Source organism: Anolis carolinensis, chromosome 6 (assembly GCF_035594765.1).
Source record: "Anolis carolinensis isolate JA03-04 chromosome 6, rAnoCar3.1.pri, whole genome shotgun sequence".
Classification (NCBI taxonomy): Eukaryota; Metazoa; Chordata; class Lepidosauria; order Squamata; family Dactyloidae; genus Anolis; species Anolis carolinensis.
In genome coordinates, this window is record NC_085846.1 from 10,786,519 (window position 1) to 10,804,586 (window position 18,068).

Sequence of the window (18,068 nt, forward strand, 5' to 3'; positions counted from 1 at the left end):
AGTTCCAAATGGATAGATGGACAAAAATCTTGAAATTTTTAGTTTTTTTCATGGATAAAGATTACAAAAACTAAATGGTTTTTTTTAATCATTTTAGGCTTAAAACTGAGAAAGCCTCGGAGTTCCGAACATAAAGACGCCTGTTAAACTGGAGACTCTTGAGTGACGTCAGCCGGTAGCAGGAAGTACTGAGTGGAGCCAAACAGGAAGTGACGCAGCCGGGAGGAGAAGAAGAAGAGAGAAGACAAGGCTCGACCCGTGAGTCCAAACAGATCACTCTTTGCGATCATTCATTGAAAGGACCCGGTGCCTGTGATATGTATTAGTATTTGTAATGTGTTGTCGAAGGCTTTCTTGGCCGGAATCACTGGGTTGCTGTAAATTTTCCAGGCTGTATGGCCATGTTCCAGAAGCATTCTCTCCTGACGTTTCGCCTGCATCTGTGGCAGGCATCCTCAGAGGTTGTGAGGTCTGGTGGAAACTAGGCAAATAGGGTTTATATATCTGTGGAATGTCAAGGATGGGAGAAAGAACTCTTGCCTGTTTGAGGCAGGTGTGAATGTTGCAATTGGCCACCTTGATTATCACTGAATAGTAATTTCAAAGCCTGGCGAATTCATGCCTGGGGGAATCCTTTGTTGGGAGGTATTAGCTGGCTCTGATTGTTTCATGTCTGGATTTCCCCTGTCTTCCAAGTGTTGTTGTTTATTTATTGTCCTGATTTTAGAGTTATTGAATAAGGGTAGCCAGATTTTGTTCATTTTCATGGTTTCCTTCTTTCTGTTGAAATTACCCACATGCTTGTGGATTTATTGATTCTCTGTGTAGTCTTGACATTATGGTTGTTAGAGTGGTCCAGCATTTCTGTGTTTTCAAATAATATGCTGTGTCCAGGTTGGTTCATCAAGTGCTGTGCTATGTCTGGACCACTTACACAGAAAGAATTACCCCAGGCAGGAAGCAGCCAGGCTTCGAAGCTACAAGGCCATTAAATGCTTATCAAGATGGCCAATTGCAGCAATCATACTTACCTCAAACAGACAAGAGTTCTTTCTTCCACCCTGGACATTCCACAGATATATAAACCTCACAACCTCAGAAGATGCCTGCCATAGATGCAGGCGAAATGTCAGGAGCAAATGCTTCTGGAACATGTCCATACAGCCAGGAAAACACAACAACCCAGTGCTCAGGTTTGTATTGTTTTCTTGATGTTGTTTTTCAGGGCCTCTCTGCATATCTTTGGCTGGGAAAGATGAGCAACCCAGGAGGATTGGTGACCAATCGTGGACGACGTTTCAAATGGGCCATTGAACTGAGTGGACCTGGCAGCGGAAGCAGGTATGTTCCTTGGATGACTGTGGGTGCATCTACACTGTAAGAACAAATGCAGTTTGATCATTGGATTTTGAAAGAAATGTTTTGTTGTGGAAACATGGATTGGTGAACAAGCTTCAATGGAGCTCCCTTTTCCTCATGATAACTTCAAGGAGTGAATTTTCCTTTCCTAAGGGGAGATTTATCTTACTTTCTGTTGTTTCATCCCCATTCCTTACTATGAATCGATGTTTGTAACTTGGGGACTGCCTGTACTCTTTGTTTTTATTCAAATTGTCACTTTCTCATGTCTGCAGGAGCCGGAGTGACCGGAGCAGCGGTCAGGGGGACACTCTCTATCCCATAGGCTACTCGGACAAGCAGGTGCCAGATACAAGCGTCCAGGAGACAGATCGCATCCTAGTTGAAAAGGTAGCGTATGGCCAAGATTGGAGGACTGTTGAATTACATCATGGAATAAGGAGCCTGTATGTGACCTCAAATATAAGTAATTCCATGAGTATAGAGAAGACATGAGCAAACTTTGGCCCTCCGAGTGTTTTGGACTTCAACTTCCACAATTCCTAACAGCCGGTTTGGGAGTTGAAGTCCAAAACACCTGGAGGGCCAAAGTTTGCCTATGCCTAGCATAGAGTTTGCCTTTTGACTTCTACCTTTTTCTTTTCTACCCTTTTTCTAGCGCTGCTGGGATATCGCCCTGGGTCCCATGAAGCAAATCCCCATGAACTTGTTCATCATGTACATGGCAGGCAACACCATTTCCATCTTTCCCACCATGATGGTTTGTATGATGGCCTGGAGGCCCATCCAAGCCCTCATGTCCATTTCTGCTAGTAAGTGCATTTGTATCTCTGCCCAGTCATCTTCTTGTTCTTATGCTGTTCTGTCTTACTCTGGCCGTATTCTAGCTGTGCAGGTAATCATTCACAGAGGCAGCAGAGTAGATGTTAAAATTTTAGTGAGTTAGTCCAAGGACAGTAGTGTGCAGTAACCATAGAATACATATCAGTGGTTTCACTTCTCTAGAAAAAATCATCTAAGAATTTGCTAGATACTAGAGGCAATTCTATGTTAGACTTCCCCGGATAGTTATTACAGAATTACATTGGAGCATCTAGCAAATTTCTTTAACTCTTTAAAACTCTAGATCAGTGGTTCTCAACCTATGGATCCCCAGATGTTTTAGTCTTTACCAGCTGTTAGAAATCCTAATAGCTGGTAAACTGGCTGGGATTTCTGGGAGTTGTAGGCCAAAACATCTGGGGACCCACAGATTGAGAACCACTGATCTAGAGTTTTAAAGAGTTAAAGAAATTGGCTAGATCCTCCAACGCAACCCTGTGGTATGTTGGGGCCAGAAATAAGCTAATTTAATTGTGATCAGTTGTGTCCTTGATTTCAGGTAATTGCAATTTGGCTGGGATTATATCCTCCATGGATCCGGGTTTTTGCTGTATATGGATTGTGTACTTGGGCTGGGTTTTGTGTATATATTGGACCAACTGGAAAAAAACTGTTTTTATTCTGTGTTGGCCTGTAACTCTGCTGATGATTACTGCCGGGTAATGCTCTTGCCCTACTGACAATTTTAACTCAAAATAATGAACTAGGAAAGTAAAACACAGTCATATACCCTGTGCTTCTTGACTTTTTGTGCTATTTCTTCTACAGCCTTCAAATTACTGGAGAGCTCAAGCCAAAAGTTTCTGCAGGGTCTGGTGTACTTAATTGGAAACCTCATAGGGCTGGCCTTGGCGGTTTACAAATGCCAGTCGATGGGCCTCTTGCCAACTCATGCTTCTGACTGGCTTGCTTTTATTGAGCCACCTGAGGTGAGTATAAGGAGTTGGGGCTTTCAAGGGGCTCAACAGTAAATTAGCACAGGGAGGGATTCATCTTCATTTTCACTTGTGAGCATATCCTAAATGCCATGGATATTTTCCTAAAGGGTGGGGAAATGGCACAACATTTGTTTCCCTCAGTGAGTGTTCAGTTCTCGACTCCATGAAAACAATCCATGAAAACAATGTAACAGAAGCACAGAAATGGTGGCATGTTTATATTTTCTTGCTCATTTTCTATATGGGGTTCTAGCTTTAAAAATAGCTTAGAAATTAGTGTTTGCTTATGTTTATGGCTCACATTTCCTTTCTTCCTCCTCATGCCCAGCGCATGGAGTACACAGGTGGGGGTCTTGTGCTATGACCCAACTCAAAAACCAGTGACTGCGTTAAATGTCTGGATCACAGGATGTCCTTCTCTCATTCATCCTGATTCCCTCATAAAGCTGCCAATTAAGTGGACACTGCTGCGCTAAGGGAGACGAGATGACAAAGGCAGAGACTAAAGGAGCAGACTGCAAAGGACTGATACGTTCTGCATGGGGAGAAGCAGGAGGCTCTTCCTGTCAGGTTTTTTTTCACCTTTCCCCCTCTGTTGAAAGTGGAATAAAAGTTGCTAACACACCTGTTTTCAGAGCTTTCCTGGAATGGTCTACTCTACTGGCTAAGAACTAGCTTTTGTAGGATAAAATAGGTCTACTTAAAATGTCGATCCCGATCCCAAATAGGATCCCCTGTGCTCAATGTTGGGGTCTCGAAAAATTTGACGTGTTTTTTTAATGGTACTCTGGCTGTTTTAGACATTTACACAAATCAGTTGTGCTGTGTTTACAATGAACTCTGCAGAAGATGCTTCAGCTGTTTAGCAAGTCTAGTAAATACTGATTTACTATCAGTAAATGTTTGATTTTATACCTATTTTATATACCCGGGGTCATGTAAACATTTCTGAAGCAAAAAGGGGTCTACTGTAGAAAATATTAAGAAACCCTGGCCTGGAACAACTGACCTTTGCTGGCATCAGTGTTTTAAAGAATTATCTTTTCCCTTTGCAAAAAAGTGGAAATGAACTCAAAACAAACCAGTGTAGTCACAGAGCAAGGACTATTCAATGCATTCATGTTCTTGGCTTGATTTCTTTCAATTGGTGATCTGAACAAACACTACAGGATCAAAGCTTAGTTTACAGTGACTTACTTACATACATCCAACACACCCTTCTACGTAGGAATCATTTAGCTTCTGGCAATTTTCTTTATACTCTAAAGCAAGAGATTGGCACACTTCTGGAGAGTCCCAGTACACTCTTGTGGCTGTTTTGGATGAGAATTTCCTATTTTGCTCCCCTTTTGTGTCCTATAAGGGAGATAGCTATTGGGTTGTGGCTGTTAATATTAAAGGGGTTTGAGGGAACTGGGAATGACAATGAAGCTCACAAAGGCTGCAAGATTCCAGCTGCTGCTATAAAGTTACTGAGGCAATTTGAAGTTTTCCCAACAATGTATAGCCTCACATTGCTATAGCCAGCTTTGAGTGAATACAGAAATTGCAGAGCAACGGAGTGTCACAAGTTAACACCCTCAGTGCTGTAAAATATGGGGATGTACCAGGATTTTTTCAATTAATGAAGATCATGAGAATAGTTATCCTGTTGTGTTGTCGAAGGCTTTCATGGCCGGAATCACTGGCTTGCTGTGAGTTTTCTGGGCTGTATGGCCATGTTCGAGAAGCATTATCTCCTGACATTTCATTCACATATATGGCAGGGATCCTTAGAGGTTGTGAGGTCTGTTGGCATGAGTGGGGTTTATAAGTCTGGAATGTCCAGGGTGGGAGAAAACTCTTGCCTGTTTGAGGCAAGTGTGAATATTGCAACTGGCCAGTTTGATTAGCATTGAATGGCCTTGCTGCTTCAAAGCCTGGCTGCTTCCTGCCTGGGGGAATCAAACGACATTATTTCAAAAACAATTGAAAAGTGTTGCAATGCTAATCAAGGTGATTAATTGCAATATTCACACTTGCTTCCAACAGACAAGAGTTCTTTCTCCCACCTTGGACTTTCCACAGATATATAAACCTCACTGACTTAGTTTCCAATATACCTCACAATCTCTGAGGATGCTTGCCATAGAAGTGTCTGAAACGTCAGGAGAGAATGCTTCTGGAAATGGCCATGCAGCCCGGAAAAATCACAGCAACCCAGTTAACCTGCTGGCAACCGAATGCCCTGTGGTCTTTCACAATGACAAAGAAACCAGAAACTATATATAAAATGTTTATTCTTTACATAATTCAGGAAGCCAAAAAAAATCACACCCCCAAAACCTGATGCTATGTAAACAAGGTCACACCCCCAATAAATTAAAGTCTCCCCCAAAGTAAAGACGTGAGGAAAAGTAGGTGAAATTCCCTTTAAAATGATGAGGAGAGGCTAGAGATCCGTCTGCTTTAAGGCTATCTCAAAGGAGTGGTCCCTGTATGCGATTCTTGAGCAAAGGATTGAGAAAATTTAGACATCCATCATTGAAACTGGAGGGCACAATACAGACAACGCCATTTGCCCATGTTTGCCTTTGTCGGGATAGGAAGGAGTCATTCTCAGCACTCACAAAATACACGATGTAGGGCCTCACTATTGAGACACTTGTTCTAAAAAGAGACAGGCATAATAGTTTGGTATAGAAAGAGCTGTGTCCCTCTTACCCAACTTTGGGGGTAGCAGGGAAGAGGGGGTAGCTCTATATTCAGGCGCACAGGGACAGTTATGCAAGTCAGAAGATATTGCTGTTTTGCCTCCTGTTTAAATTTAGGAAAGATACTTTCCTCTGCATGATAACTATTAGTGCAGTTTCTTCTGCTTTTCAGTCATTCTACAAAAGATCTGCAAACACTGGGAAAAACAAGACTCTGAGCTTCCTTGCCCAGAGAGGAGTATGAGAGCCACAGAGGAAAAGAACTGGCAGGACAGATTCCATCACCAGTATGCCTCTTCTACCCTGGCTTCAGGAATCTATCATTCTCCATCATGCCTTGACAAAGAGTGAACTGGGATTTCAGCATCCCATAAGAGTCAAGAGTCGAGGATAAGTACTGAAGAAGTCGGCTCCATCTTTCTAAATGCCCCTCCCTTTGCTTTCAGAGGGAAAGAAAGCAGAAAGACTTTGGCACTGACCAGAAGAGAATGGCACAATGCAGGCGGCATCTCGCTGCTGCCAGCTCTCCAAACAGCATCTCCCATCCCCTCCTCTTTTTAATCGACAGTGTCCGTTCAATTGAAATAGTATTGTATTCTTGTAAAGGTTAGCAGAGGGTTCCAGCAGCAACTAGGAGACCAAAGCAGTGAGTTTCTCCCTGCTCTTTTGGCTCCTTTCACCCCCGCCCAGCAACATTAGTACCTGACTCACTAGCTCCTCTACTTCTTGGCAAGAGGCCGAGCCATCTCTTGCTCAAGTCTAAAAGATTAAGTTGTTCCTAATGTGTACCTTTTAACCTCATGAAAGAATAGGGGGGAATGTCAACATTCCCTCCTCCAAAAGGAGAAAAACCACCCTATCTCAAGACCCCCCCCATCTGCAACTGGAAAAAGAAAGCAAAGGAGGCGTGACGCTGCTAGCTGCTCTGCTTGAGAGGTCAAATAGCAGGTGGTAACAGGCAGGAAGCAGATGTCAATCTGACAAAACCGAGTTCGTTGGGAGGAAGGCCTCCCATGCCTCTAGGAGTAGATGGTGATCACTTCGCTGCCACCACCCCGCACAAGCAGCACTCGCTCCAGCCCTTCTGTGAGGACCTCCAGGAATTCCATATCTGTGGATAGATGAGTCAAGGAAGGAAACCTACAACTGTCTACATGCCACATTCCACCTCTCCTGTGCCCCAGATGACAGCATGGAAAAGAGGCTTTTAAAAATCAAAATTCCTAGAACCTGCCAGGCTGCAAAGCCATAGACTCCAAGGTCTGAATAAGACAAAGAAGGATACAGTTCTCATCACCGTCAGGATTGCGTGGCGGACCGGGCATGTTGAGCAGCACCAGCTTAGCCTCGTGGGACTTGTTGACAACAACCTCGTTGAGCTTGACAGCCGTGTGCATGCGTCGCACATTGGATTGATCCCTGGGATGGGGATGGGAAGAAATGGATCAGTACCAAAATTGAATACATAGGTATATACCTTTGCAGGACATTTGACAACAGGGTTGGGAACTGCACAGCACCATTATCTGCCAAAAGGAAGAGGGCACTGGAAGAACATGGAGGATATATAAAGTGCCAACTTGCAAAGACTATGCTGGCAGACAGTAAGGACTCGGAGCAAAAAGAATAAAACAAACTTTTGAAGATATGAACCAAAACCAGTTACAGTCACGATGGAGTAACAAAGAAGCATCTGTTTTGCAATTCCCACCATGGTTGCTGGACAAGAAACAACATGTCACATGTGGTCTTGTCATGTAACAGATTTCTGCCACCAGGGTACACAGGATATTTTCGGTATCACTACCAAAGAGGAGCCCATAGAAAGCAAGAGATCTGAGGAAGGAGTTAAGCAAAGAGGTCTAAGATATCAAGTGTCCCTTACGGCCGCATGTTTAAGAGATCTTGGAAACCCTCCAGGGTCTTCTGCTTGTGCCCACGGGATGCCATGTACTTGTCCTTGGTCCACGTCATGTGCACCTTTTCCTGGTATGTCTCCGTCTCTTCGTCATCATCTGAGCCAATACTGGTCAGCCGCAACATAGAATTCCTGTCCTTCACAAGCTGAGCCTAGGAAAATAATATCGCAGGTAAAGCAGTAAAGGAACAACCAGAAACTGCTGTTTTTTTCCTGCAACCTGTTCCCTCCCATCATGTCACAGCAAAAACTCACCTCTCGGTCTCGCTCTGTCTTAGACAGGCGCATTTGGCGCAACATCTGACAGCGCTGCTCCATCATCAGGGTGCGCTCGTATGTATAGGCAGAGATGTCGCTGTCATGCTGCCAAGGGGTAAGAAAAATGGGAACTGAGAGCTAAGATATACCCATTTGACTTCTAACTAGACCTACCAGACTACATAAGCATTTCCACATTTACCTCTAGTTTAACACTTGGGAGCTCTGCAGGTATGTGGAATTTCCAACACACCCAAGAATGCAGAGTACTGTGGCTTATGAAACAGAATCAATAGTTTCTTAAAATGGTAGGAAATCTGAAAGTGGGTAATCCTCATGTCTATTGAAGAACAAAAATCACCGTATAACTTGTGGGAATGCTAACAAAATGCATTTATTTATTATATTTGGCCAACATCAGAGGAATTGTGGTATTCAGTATGGTTTAGATTGTATTGTTCTCTTTCTACCAACGGATCTCACAAGCCTTGCCCTCTATTGTCTAGCATCAAATTAAGTTGTTGACCCAAGGAGGAGAAAATTACTCTTGTGACTCTTTAACTTATCCTTGTTCCTCACTTCTTACATCAGTTTTCAGTGTCTCACCATTTCCACCACTTCCACCTCTGCTTCAATGCGGAGGTGATATAGAAAGGTTGCCAAATCCTTCTTCATCTGGATGCTATTGTCCTCCAGCTGAGCCACTGTAAAGATGCGGATTTTGCATTTACGCCACACCTTGGAAGTGGAAGAAGCAGAATCAGTCAACTTTACCTTTGCCAACATGACTTCTAGTCTCGTGCATTTGTATAGGATCGCTGTTTCTGTTTTGTTTCATTCGCATGGCCCCGTTTTCATTTTCGAACACTACTTCCAAAAACGGTGCCTTTCCAAATGAGCTTTTTTGTCCCGGGTCTGAAAAAATGACTATTTTTGTCCCATTGGCAGCAATGGGCAGGCTATCTTATACAAATGCTCTCCATCCCCTCAGTTTTAGGGCTGTGGCCGTTTCCCTACCTTTCGCCACTGCTAAGGTCTAGGGGCGGATCCAGGGCTGGAACACGCTGCATTCGCTGGCGGCTTGCCAGAGGCCTTGCTCTGGAACCATGCAGGCCCAAAAGACCTGGCAGGCACTCCACGGTTTGGGACTACATGTCACATACGCGCTGTGAGTGTGCGTGTAGGTCCAAACCACCAGGGCCTGCAACCAAGCACCAAGGAAGGAGTGCTCCTTACTTGGCACTTGCGATTTGGGCCTACATGTCACACTTGCAGTGCGTATGTGGCGTGTAGGACCAAATCGAGTGCCTGCCAGGGCCTTTGGGCCTGCATGGTTCCGGAGAAAGGGTCCTGGCAAGCTGCCAGCAAATGCAGCATGTTCCAGCCCTAGGTCCACCTCAGCAGTTGCACAAAGTAGGTTTCCTTGAGTGCAATCCTTCTCTCTATAACTATGATTCCGAAGAGCAGCCTTGGAGCCAGTACTCCCTTCCACCTGCTTTTCGTGTCAAGTCTATTTTTGTTCCAGGAGGGACCTTCTCATTCCGTGTCTCCGAAGGAATGAAAGAAATGAAATAAACCAACGAAACAGGAGAAACAAATTTTGCACACATGACTAATGACTTCTCCACTAATTCCACTCCGCAATAATGTCTAGATATAGACCTTGTGCTGCTTGAGGAGAAAGGGGAGCAGCATCAGCATCCCTCCATCATGCACAATCCACCAGACATCAATGTTCCCCTCCGGAAAGGGCTCTACATTGCTGGGGAAGAAGGACACGTTCTTTGCCACAAGCAAGGCCAGATGTGCAGCTGTAGTTACCCGGACAGTGCCTGAAAAATAGAAATGTAAAGTCAGGAAGAATTAGTCACCAGGCTGCAATCCACCACCCTTCTCACACTTAACCCCAGCTGCCATACCAATAAAGTTCTTCCAAGACCGGGCATCCTCGCTCTGGCGCCAGGCATTCGGCCAGCCCATCACCACAGTGTTGTGCTTCATACCACCCAGCCCACAGGACTGAATGAGGTGGGAGATGCCCTCGCGCACTTTGCCAGCCACCACAATCTGGCAGAAGCCTTTCACTCGTTCCGTCTCCATCAGGTGCTTGATAGTCTGAAATAGCAGACAAAGAAGGGCTAGAAGACGTTAACAGGTAAAGAACTCAGGAAAACAATATGGTATCAACAATAACAATAACTTCATTTGTATCCCGCCCTATCTCCCCATGGGGACTCAGGTCGGCTTCCAACATAGTAACAGGCAAACATTCAATGCCTAAATAAACAATGCAGAGCTAGATATAAATCTATAATTATATATAATAATTTCACATATGCATTTCCCCCTGAAACATTTGCAAATCATCTCTCTCCATATGTGCATTTCCCTCCTGCAATATTTCTATATATCTGTTTATAGCTATCTATATGTAAGTTAATTTTTTAACTAATTTATAGTGTATTGTACTGTTTTTATATGTCTGTTTTATTGTAAGCCGCCCTGAGTCCCCTGTTGGGTGAGAAGGGCGGGATATAAATATTGTAATAAATAATAAATAAATAAAATAAACATATATCTCATTATATGTGTGTGTGTGTGTGTGTGTGTGTGCATTTCCCCTGCAATATTTGCAAGCCCTATATATCTATATTCATATCTAGACATGTCTATATATATTTGTGTGTCCATTTCCCCCTGTAATATTCATATTCATATATATCTATCTAGACATCTCTATATAGATAATTATATCTATATCAGATTTGCAGAGACTTGCAAACATGTGAGGGGAAAATTCATATATAAAAATAATGTATACATATAGATACAGATATACAAGAATATGGAAATCTCTAGATATCTATATGTATATAGGATTTGCAAAGACCTGTAAACAGATGAAGGAAAAATTCATATATAAAAATAATGTATATAGATAGATACAGATATATAGATACACAAGGACTGCAAAGGCTTGCAGGGGGAAATGCCTATATATCTGTAGGAGAAAATAAAAAATATTTCAGGGGAAAATGGCTTTTATAAGATTAATGGATATATATTTTTCTTCTTCCTGACTTGCAAGGGCTTCTCTCTCTCCTTTCCCTTTTCAGAACATTCCCTTGGTTAAGAGGGAGGGAGGCTTTGGAAAAAGAAAACACAATGATAAGGGAGGGTAAGCGGAGAGAGAAATATATCATAATTGCAAGCAATGGCCTCCAGGCTCTGCTGCCGGCTTGACCTTGACCTCATTATAAGCCAAGGGAGGCTTTTTCAGGTAAAAAAAGGACTGAAAAACCCAGCTTATCTTTAAGTATGGTAACCATGGCTAGCCTTTATGTGTTTGAGACCAGGAGGCAGGGTTTCCAAGCCTGATGGTTTGGATGGTAAGCAACACTGGGGCCTAAGCCTTCTTATTTAACCATATGAAGCCCATGAAGTTGAAAGGGATGTCAGCAAAGGTTCACCTGCTCAGCAGCCAGTGCCTCACTGTAGCACTCCAGAAAGTTGCCCACCATGACGGAGCCTACAATAGTGAGGCCCTTGCCAGCTTTCAGCTGGGAGGCAAAGGTGAGCAGGCGTGGATGCTTCACGTGTAGGTCCTCATCTAGTTTTAGTAACACCAGGAGCTGTGGCCTAGGAAGAAAAGGATGCCCAAGATGCACATATGAAAGTGAAGTAGCAGGATGAGTTCAGCCTGTTACACTGAAGCGCAGTTCCACGAACACAAATGGAGCAGTTGATAGCACAACACACATACGAATGCGTAGAGACAAAGATACATGCACCACGTGCAGAAGTCTCTGCCTCGTGTACCCCACAAACGAGGCGGCTGAGTCAAGAAGCAGCATGTTTGTTCCCTACCTCCAGTTCTTGGTGTGGGGTGGCCCTTCCTCAAGGCGCAGCAAGGCAAAGCGGGCTGCGCTCAGGGACAGGCCACGGATGCCGTCGCCCCACTCCTTCTCAGCCCTGGGAGGGATGCACAAACCGTTCAACTAAATTAGGAACTTAGGGGAGCAAAACACGTAATGTTCCTCCTTTCCAGAATTCATTGAGGGATGGAGTAAAAGGGCTAACGGTGATCATGCACAAGGGAGAAGTAGTATTGTCATTCCCACCCGCATCACTACTTAGTTCCAAATCTTCCAGCCTTTCAAAATCTCTATGACAGTGAGTACAATTTTCCCATTAGGAACAGAGATCAGCAAAAAACTTGATTCTGGTTGTTCCGTCACTGAAGAGAAAGGTCCCAAGGGTTTTAGCTGCAGCAATCTACTCTTGAGAGTTGAAAACAGAATCCAAACGCTGAGGTCCACAAACCCACAACCCACACTTTCGCCTTACAATTTCAACCAGAGGGCAAACTGGGACAGAGAAACCAAGGATTCTGCACACTTCCCATTACAGACTGGGTGGGTGAGTACAGGGATGAGGAAGGATCCCGACTCGAGGGGAAAGGAGGCTGCACAAAGGTAGGGCCTGGATCCCAGGGCCTCAAAACACTAAAAGGAACTCACCCATGGTACTCAATGTATTTGTAAATCATCCCAGCTATCACCATGGCAACAATGGCATAATACCAGGAGGAAATGAACATGAGAGCCACACAGATACTCATGCCCATGAAGGAGAGTGCCCTGCAATGAGAGAAAAAGGGAAGGACCTTATTAGAGGCCAAATAGAATTACAATTGGTTGTTTCTGCTGATTAAAGGCATGATGAGGTATTTAGAATGATGATTTCTGTTCCTACACAAAAACTGAGTCAGACCCAAAAAACACTCAGTTCCCCAATTACATTTAACCTGCAGACCCCATTCTCCTGGTACAACTGGGTACACAACTTGCAAGTCTACCTCCTATCACATCCTTATAACTACTGTATTATTTCTCCTCCTCCCTCTGCCCATTATTACAGCATTCTTACCAGTGGTAGTACCGAAAGCGTGGTCTCCAGTTGGGGGTACGCAATAGGGTTTGTAAGGCACAGGCCAGGTTGACAAAGAGGTAACACATTAGGAAAAACCTAAGAGAAAAAGAGCAAGTGGAGTCAGTGGTGCCATGTGTCTTGGGAATCTCAACTCATAATAGATATGAATGCTTACATGGAAAGAATGGGGGCAACCATGTCCAAAGAGGCAATCAGGATCCCCAATTCTGCAATGCCTGCTGTCAGGAGCAAAGCCCAGGTAGGTTCCCCATTGGCTTTTCCGTGGCCAAATACCTAGAGTGTGTAAAGGAGACAGACCACACAGGTTAGATACCAGCTCCTCAGAACAAAAACATGTATTAGTGATTGGTGAGACAATGTAATGGCATTGCTCTTACCCTCAGGAAGGGTATAATGTTGTCCTTGGCTATTGCCTGCAACAGTCGGGGTGCGCCAGTGAGGCTTTGGAGCCCAGCTCCACACGTGGAGAAGAACGAACCAATGACGATGACCCATGGAGAAGGCCAGGACAGCGTCCCCACTACTAGGTTCCCCTTCACCGAGTCGCCAAACCTATCCAATAAAGGCAAAGAGTTATACCATCCACTGCCCCACTAAGACTGAGACATGCAGTAAAATAATAATAATAATAATAATAAAACATCCAACTTGTAGATAATTCAGAAGATACAGAGATGGGTCTAAACTAAGCTTGTTGCCCTTATATTGAGCTGCATTAAATAAGAATAACTGCACATAGAAGACTGGGAAAACAAAAAGAATGTTAGCCATTAACGATTTTGTATATGATTTCATGTGAGTTCCATGGGGTTTATTCCCTGATAAATGGAAACAGGATTTGAGTCTTAGTTTGAATTCCTAACCACAGAAAGGAATCAAGAGAGAATAATAACAGCAAATACCCAACAAAAAGGGATAGAAACTTGAGTAGATCAGGAGCACATACAAAAGAACCCAGGTTTGGCTATTAAAGGCCCTTCATATTAAATCAAAACAATCTAATATTTGCATCAGAAGAAAACATAGTTGATTTATATTTGGGGATTACAGTATTAGAGAAATACAAGTCACTACTACTTACTTGTCTCTTAGTACAACACCTTCCACACAAGCTCCAAACAGTACTACATTGCTAAGATCTGGAGTTTCGAACCATTAAGGAGCAGTAAGTTATTTTTGCCCAGCATAAAGTAAACGAGCATCCACTCTGCTTTATGTGCACGGACTGCCCTCAACATTGTATTTCTCTTTCTTATTGACACTATGTTGCTTTGCTCATTTGCTGCAAAGGATACACACAAAAGAAGTGGTGAGAATGGCCAGAATGGTACCAATGGGAATTGATTTTTGGGCATCCTTCAGATCCCCAGAACGATTTGATCCAGCCATGATTCCTGTGAAGACAAAACATTTGGTGATTAATTATTGATAGATGAAAACAGCAATGGTGACACTTGTGAAACCTACACCAAAGCCACAAGGAAATCCAAATTTGGGAGCCCGAGAAAATTAAATTCTATAATTGATTTACTGTAAAGATCCCCCAACAGAACCTTTCTAAAGAGGCTCAACTACCATGGTTTGGGCTAAACACCTGCTGAACTGAACCTCATTTATAATCTCAAGATGGGGTAAGCCTAATTCCTCCAGACCAGGAGTTCTCAAAGTATTTTAGTCGCAGAGCTCTTTTTGAAAGAAAAGTTTCTTGTGGAGCCCAAAGAAATGTTTATATTTATTATATTATATTTAATATATGTGTGTTTGTTAATTGTATAATCAGCATTGAATGTTTGCCGTATGTGTGTTCTGTGAGCCGCTCTGAGTCTCCTTCGGCATGAGAAAGGGAGGGTATAAATACTGTAAATACATAAATATGTGTGCGCGTAAATATGTGTGTGTGTGTGTGTGTGTGTGTGTGTGTGTATGTATGTATGTATATCTGTCCTGTTTTGTTTTTCAAGAACAGCCTTAAGACATTGTGGTAAGTAAATGAAAACTGCTTTACTTCAGCAAAACAAAGTACAGCACTCAGTAGAATAATGCAAAAGGAAGCAAGGAAGTCTTAAGGCAAATGCAGTTCTTAGTCTCTGATACAGTCCCAAATCAAATAGCAGTCTTACTTCAGACAAAGGAACAGCAATAAATCCAGATGTAGACTCGGAGCAGGCATACGGGGAGTGAAGGCATTAGAGTCAGTTTGTTACCAGCAAGAACTGGCTGCACCTGCTTCTGATTTATAGCCCTGAGTCCCCTCACAGTTGCTAGGGCAATTCCTAATTACTCAGCTGCATTTCTGGCAGCTATCCTAGCTGAACGACATTTCTGCTCTGTTTCCTTTTGCCTCTCCGGAAAAGTGGGTACTTGCAAAATCTCCTCAGATTCCAGATTCACAAACATTTTCCTGCTCCCCTTCCTCTTCTGAAGAAGAGTAATCCCTAACATCATCCGGCATGGATGAATTTTGGACACAGGGGCCACATTACATTTCAAAATTTGACAGACAGTCTGGGCCCAAGGCAGATTGAAGGAGAATGTTTGTGTGAACTAACACAAAAAATCAGGAACAAATTTGTATGCACACATATCTCATTTGTAGTGCAAAACAGAAAGAAAGGACTATACAATATTTAAAATGATGAATAATTTTGACCGACATAAACTTAAGGTATTTCAGTGGAAGACCCCCGGGGCTATCCAATCCAATCCCTTCTGCCATGCAGTAAACGCACAAATCAAAGCACCCAAAACAGATGGCCATACAGTCTTTGTAACAACAACAACAACATAAAGATTGAACTGCATAGACTCTGGCACAAGCTAGTAAAGGTGGTACCAGTGGTGATTGGCACAGTGGGTGCAGTGACTGAAGACTCTGGTCAGCACTTGAAAACAATCAGGGCTGATAAAATTACTATCTGTCATCTGCGAAAGGCCACCCTATTCTGCATTATTCGCCGATACATCACATAGGACACTTGGGAAATGTCCAACGTGTGATCTAATACAACAATCAGCATAGTAACCTTGTTTGCTATGTACTAATCTTGTTGTGTGTCAAATAATAATAATAATAAGAAGAAGAAGAAGAAGAAGAAGAAGAAGAAGAACAACAACAACAACAACAACAACAACAACAGGAGCAGAAACCCCAGGGGCTATCCAGTCCAACATCGCTCTTACCAGTGACAGAGGGGAAGAAGATGCCCACAAGAAGGGTGAAAGAGGTTGTGATGTCAGCCAGCACGTACTGCTGATTGAGGGATCCTCCCGCATCAACCGAGTGCAATGAGGGTTTCTCAATGATCTCTCCTTTCATCAGATAGCTGCTCCAAAGGTTCTCTGTAATTATTATTATCAGCAACAACATCATCCACAGCAGCAACATCCTTCTTTCTCTTTTTAATTCTAAGAAGCTAAGCATACTGAGCAAACTTCTCACTATCTGCTCAACAATCCTGTGAGGGAGATTAAGCTGAGAGATGCTGACTGAACGGATGGCTAAGGGCTGATACTAGCCATTAAATAGCCATACCCTCACCATATTACCTGCAAGGAAATGTAATTTTCTGTCTCTCAAGTACTTTAAAGGAGGTGTAGGAGGCATTTTCCTGTATTTTAGGGCCAGAAGAGGCCTTATTATGAGAACATGCAGGACAACTTTGAGACAGGCCACAATGAGAAACACAGTGCTAGGTTGAGAAGGAAGAAATCAAACTTCCTTACCAGTGATAACACCACTGGCCAATCCTGGAATTCCCTGAATAACGGTAACATTGTTGTGCAGAAAATAATCATCACAGGAGGCATTGAGGCGCTTGGTGGAGTTGCAGAAGGAATCCCATAGGCGAGTGTGTACTGTGACATTGTCCCGCTCCTCAGTCTTTGCGCATTTGTCAATCTGGTGTTGGGAGAGGGTACGATTCCCCAGCATGCAGACACTGGATGGAGAGGAGACACAGAAAAATGAGCAGAATGGAGTTTACAGCGGTGGACCACCATCATGTAAACCAGCACAGAGTTCTGACTCTATGGAACTATAATTCTAAATGTAATGAGAGCTCTGCGGTCTTGCCAAACCATTTATCAGGTTTCCTGCCAAGAACAGAGAATTAAAAACACCATAGCAGAACTGGATTTCCCAACATTAATTGGTAGGAGCCACATCCTTCAGGTTGATTAAAAGAGAAGATGAGACTAACCTCCTTAGAGGAAACTAGTAACTTACGGGAAATTAGGAGGTGCGAAGGAGGACTTGATGGCACCAGCGTAGATGGCAAGGATGGAGACGATGACGCAGGCGAGAAAGAGAGAGGCAAACTTGTTCACATAGCGCACACCCACAAACACTACCAGCACCATCAGAACCAGGAAGGCCGAGCCATACACCCGCATGTTGTTCAACAAGGCTGCTGGCTCCTTCAGTGGATCCTCGCTGTGGAAGATTGCTGCCTCGGGGGTAATGTACATCTGAGAGGAGACAAGAAACAGACATATCAGTTTGGGCAGGGAAAGCAGCTCTAGGCAATGCAAATGTTGATGCAGATGAGCTTTCACTTCTTCCTGTGATGCAAGAAGGCTTTATAACAGCCATGGGCAAACCGGACCTTTAGGTGTTTTGGACTTCAACTCCCACAATTCCTAACAGCTGGCAGCCTTTATAATGATCTTACTGCTTTATAATGATCTTACTGTTGGATGAGTGGGCTTATTAACAAAAGATCTTCTCCATAAATGTATAGTAGAAGCAGCGTGACCCAGCACAAGTAGTCAAAAGTGATAAAAAGAACAAAAACACACAGACCAGTGTGTTTTCAACACACAGACTTTCTTTGGTGGCTTTTCTTTGTAGTAAAATAATATGGTTGCAATATTTACAAAAACAAGGTTTCCATAACACAAATATAGTTATTTATATTTTCTTCTTTGCTTCAACGCTGGGCTTCTTTCTCATGCAGATAAACAGCTTTGCTCTCACAGAACCTCCTCTCACACTGAACTTACACAGGAGCTTCACACAGTAGCTGTACACAAGAGGTCTTCAATCTGGGGCTTCTCTTACTGAAGCTT

General features: G+C 43.3%; 2 protein-coding genes across 3 annotated transcripts in view; one reads left to right on the forward strand and one right to left on the reverse strand.

The window, feature by feature from the left end:
- Positions 1 to 106: 106 nt before the first annotated feature.
- Positions 107 to 3,803, forward strand: emc4 (ER membrane protein complex subunit 4). The gene is made up of 6 exons (XM_062957254.1): positions 107 to 258; positions 1,226 to 1,341; positions 1,635 to 1,749; positions 2,018 to 2,171; positions 3,010 to 3,170; positions 3,508 to 3,803. Exons 2-6 carry the CDS (start codon positions 1,256 to 1,258, stop codon positions 3,541 to 3,543), a joined length of 552 nt encoding a protein of 183 aa, XP_062813324.1. The 5' UTR covers positions 107 to 258; positions 1,226 to 1,255; the 3' UTR covers positions 3,544 to 3,803.
- Positions 3,804 to 5,441: 1,638 nt separating this feature from the next.
- The window catches only part of slc12a6 (solute carrier family 12 member 6), a 46,870-nt gene continuing 34,243 nt past the window's right edge, over positions 5,442 to 18,068 (reverse strand). For both annotated transcript variants that reach the window (XM_016995385.2, XM_016995384.2), the window contains 18 exons: positions 17,227 to 17,468; positions 16,725 to 16,939; positions 16,182 to 16,340; positions 14,297 to 14,395; positions 14,083 to 14,140; positions 13,379 to 13,553; positions 13,156 to 13,274; positions 12,978 to 13,076; positions 12,569 to 12,688; positions 11,916 to 12,020; positions 11,519 to 11,687; positions 9,968 to 10,163; positions 9,711 to 9,880; positions 8,655 to 8,786; positions 8,046 to 8,153; positions 7,758 to 7,942; positions 7,158 to 7,291; positions 5,442 to 6,983 (listed from right to left, as the gene is read on the reverse strand). In XM_016995385.2, coding sequence (XP_016850874.1) covers positions 6,892 to 6,983; positions 7,158 to 7,291; positions 7,758 to 7,942; positions 8,046 to 8,153; positions 8,655 to 8,786; positions 9,711 to 9,880; positions 9,968 to 10,163; positions 11,519 to 11,687; positions 11,916 to 12,020; positions 12,569 to 12,688; positions 12,978 to 13,076; positions 13,156 to 13,274; positions 13,379 to 13,553; positions 14,083 to 14,140; positions 14,297 to 14,395; positions 16,182 to 16,340; positions 16,725 to 16,939; positions 17,227 to 17,468 — 2,577 coding nt within the window. In that variant the 3' untranslated portion in view covers positions 5,442 to 6,891. The remainder of the gene's footprint in view (positions 6,984 to 7,157; positions 7,292 to 7,757; positions 7,943 to 8,045; positions 8,154 to 8,654; positions 8,787 to 9,710; positions 9,881 to 9,967; positions 10,164 to 11,518; positions 11,688 to 11,915; positions 12,021 to 12,568; positions 12,689 to 12,977; positions 13,077 to 13,155; positions 13,275 to 13,378; positions 13,554 to 14,082; positions 14,141 to 14,296; positions 14,396 to 16,181; positions 16,341 to 16,724; positions 16,940 to 17,226; positions 17,469 to 18,068) is intronic.

Excerpts from the sequence above, each read along its gene's own strand:
- emc4 (XM_062957254.1), top strand. The coding sequence starts at position 1,256 with ATGAGCAACCCAGGAGGATTGGTGACCAATCGTGGACGACGTTTCAAA. Across the intron at positions 1,750-2,017 it reads ATCGCATCCTAGTTGAAAAG|CGCTGCTGGGATATCGCCCT; the intron begins GTAGCGTATGGC and ends CCCTTTTTCTAG. Across the intron at positions 2,172-3,009 it reads CCTCATGTCCATTTCTGCTA|CCTTCAAATTACTGGAGAGC; the intron begins GTAAGTGCATTT and ends TTTCTTCTACAG.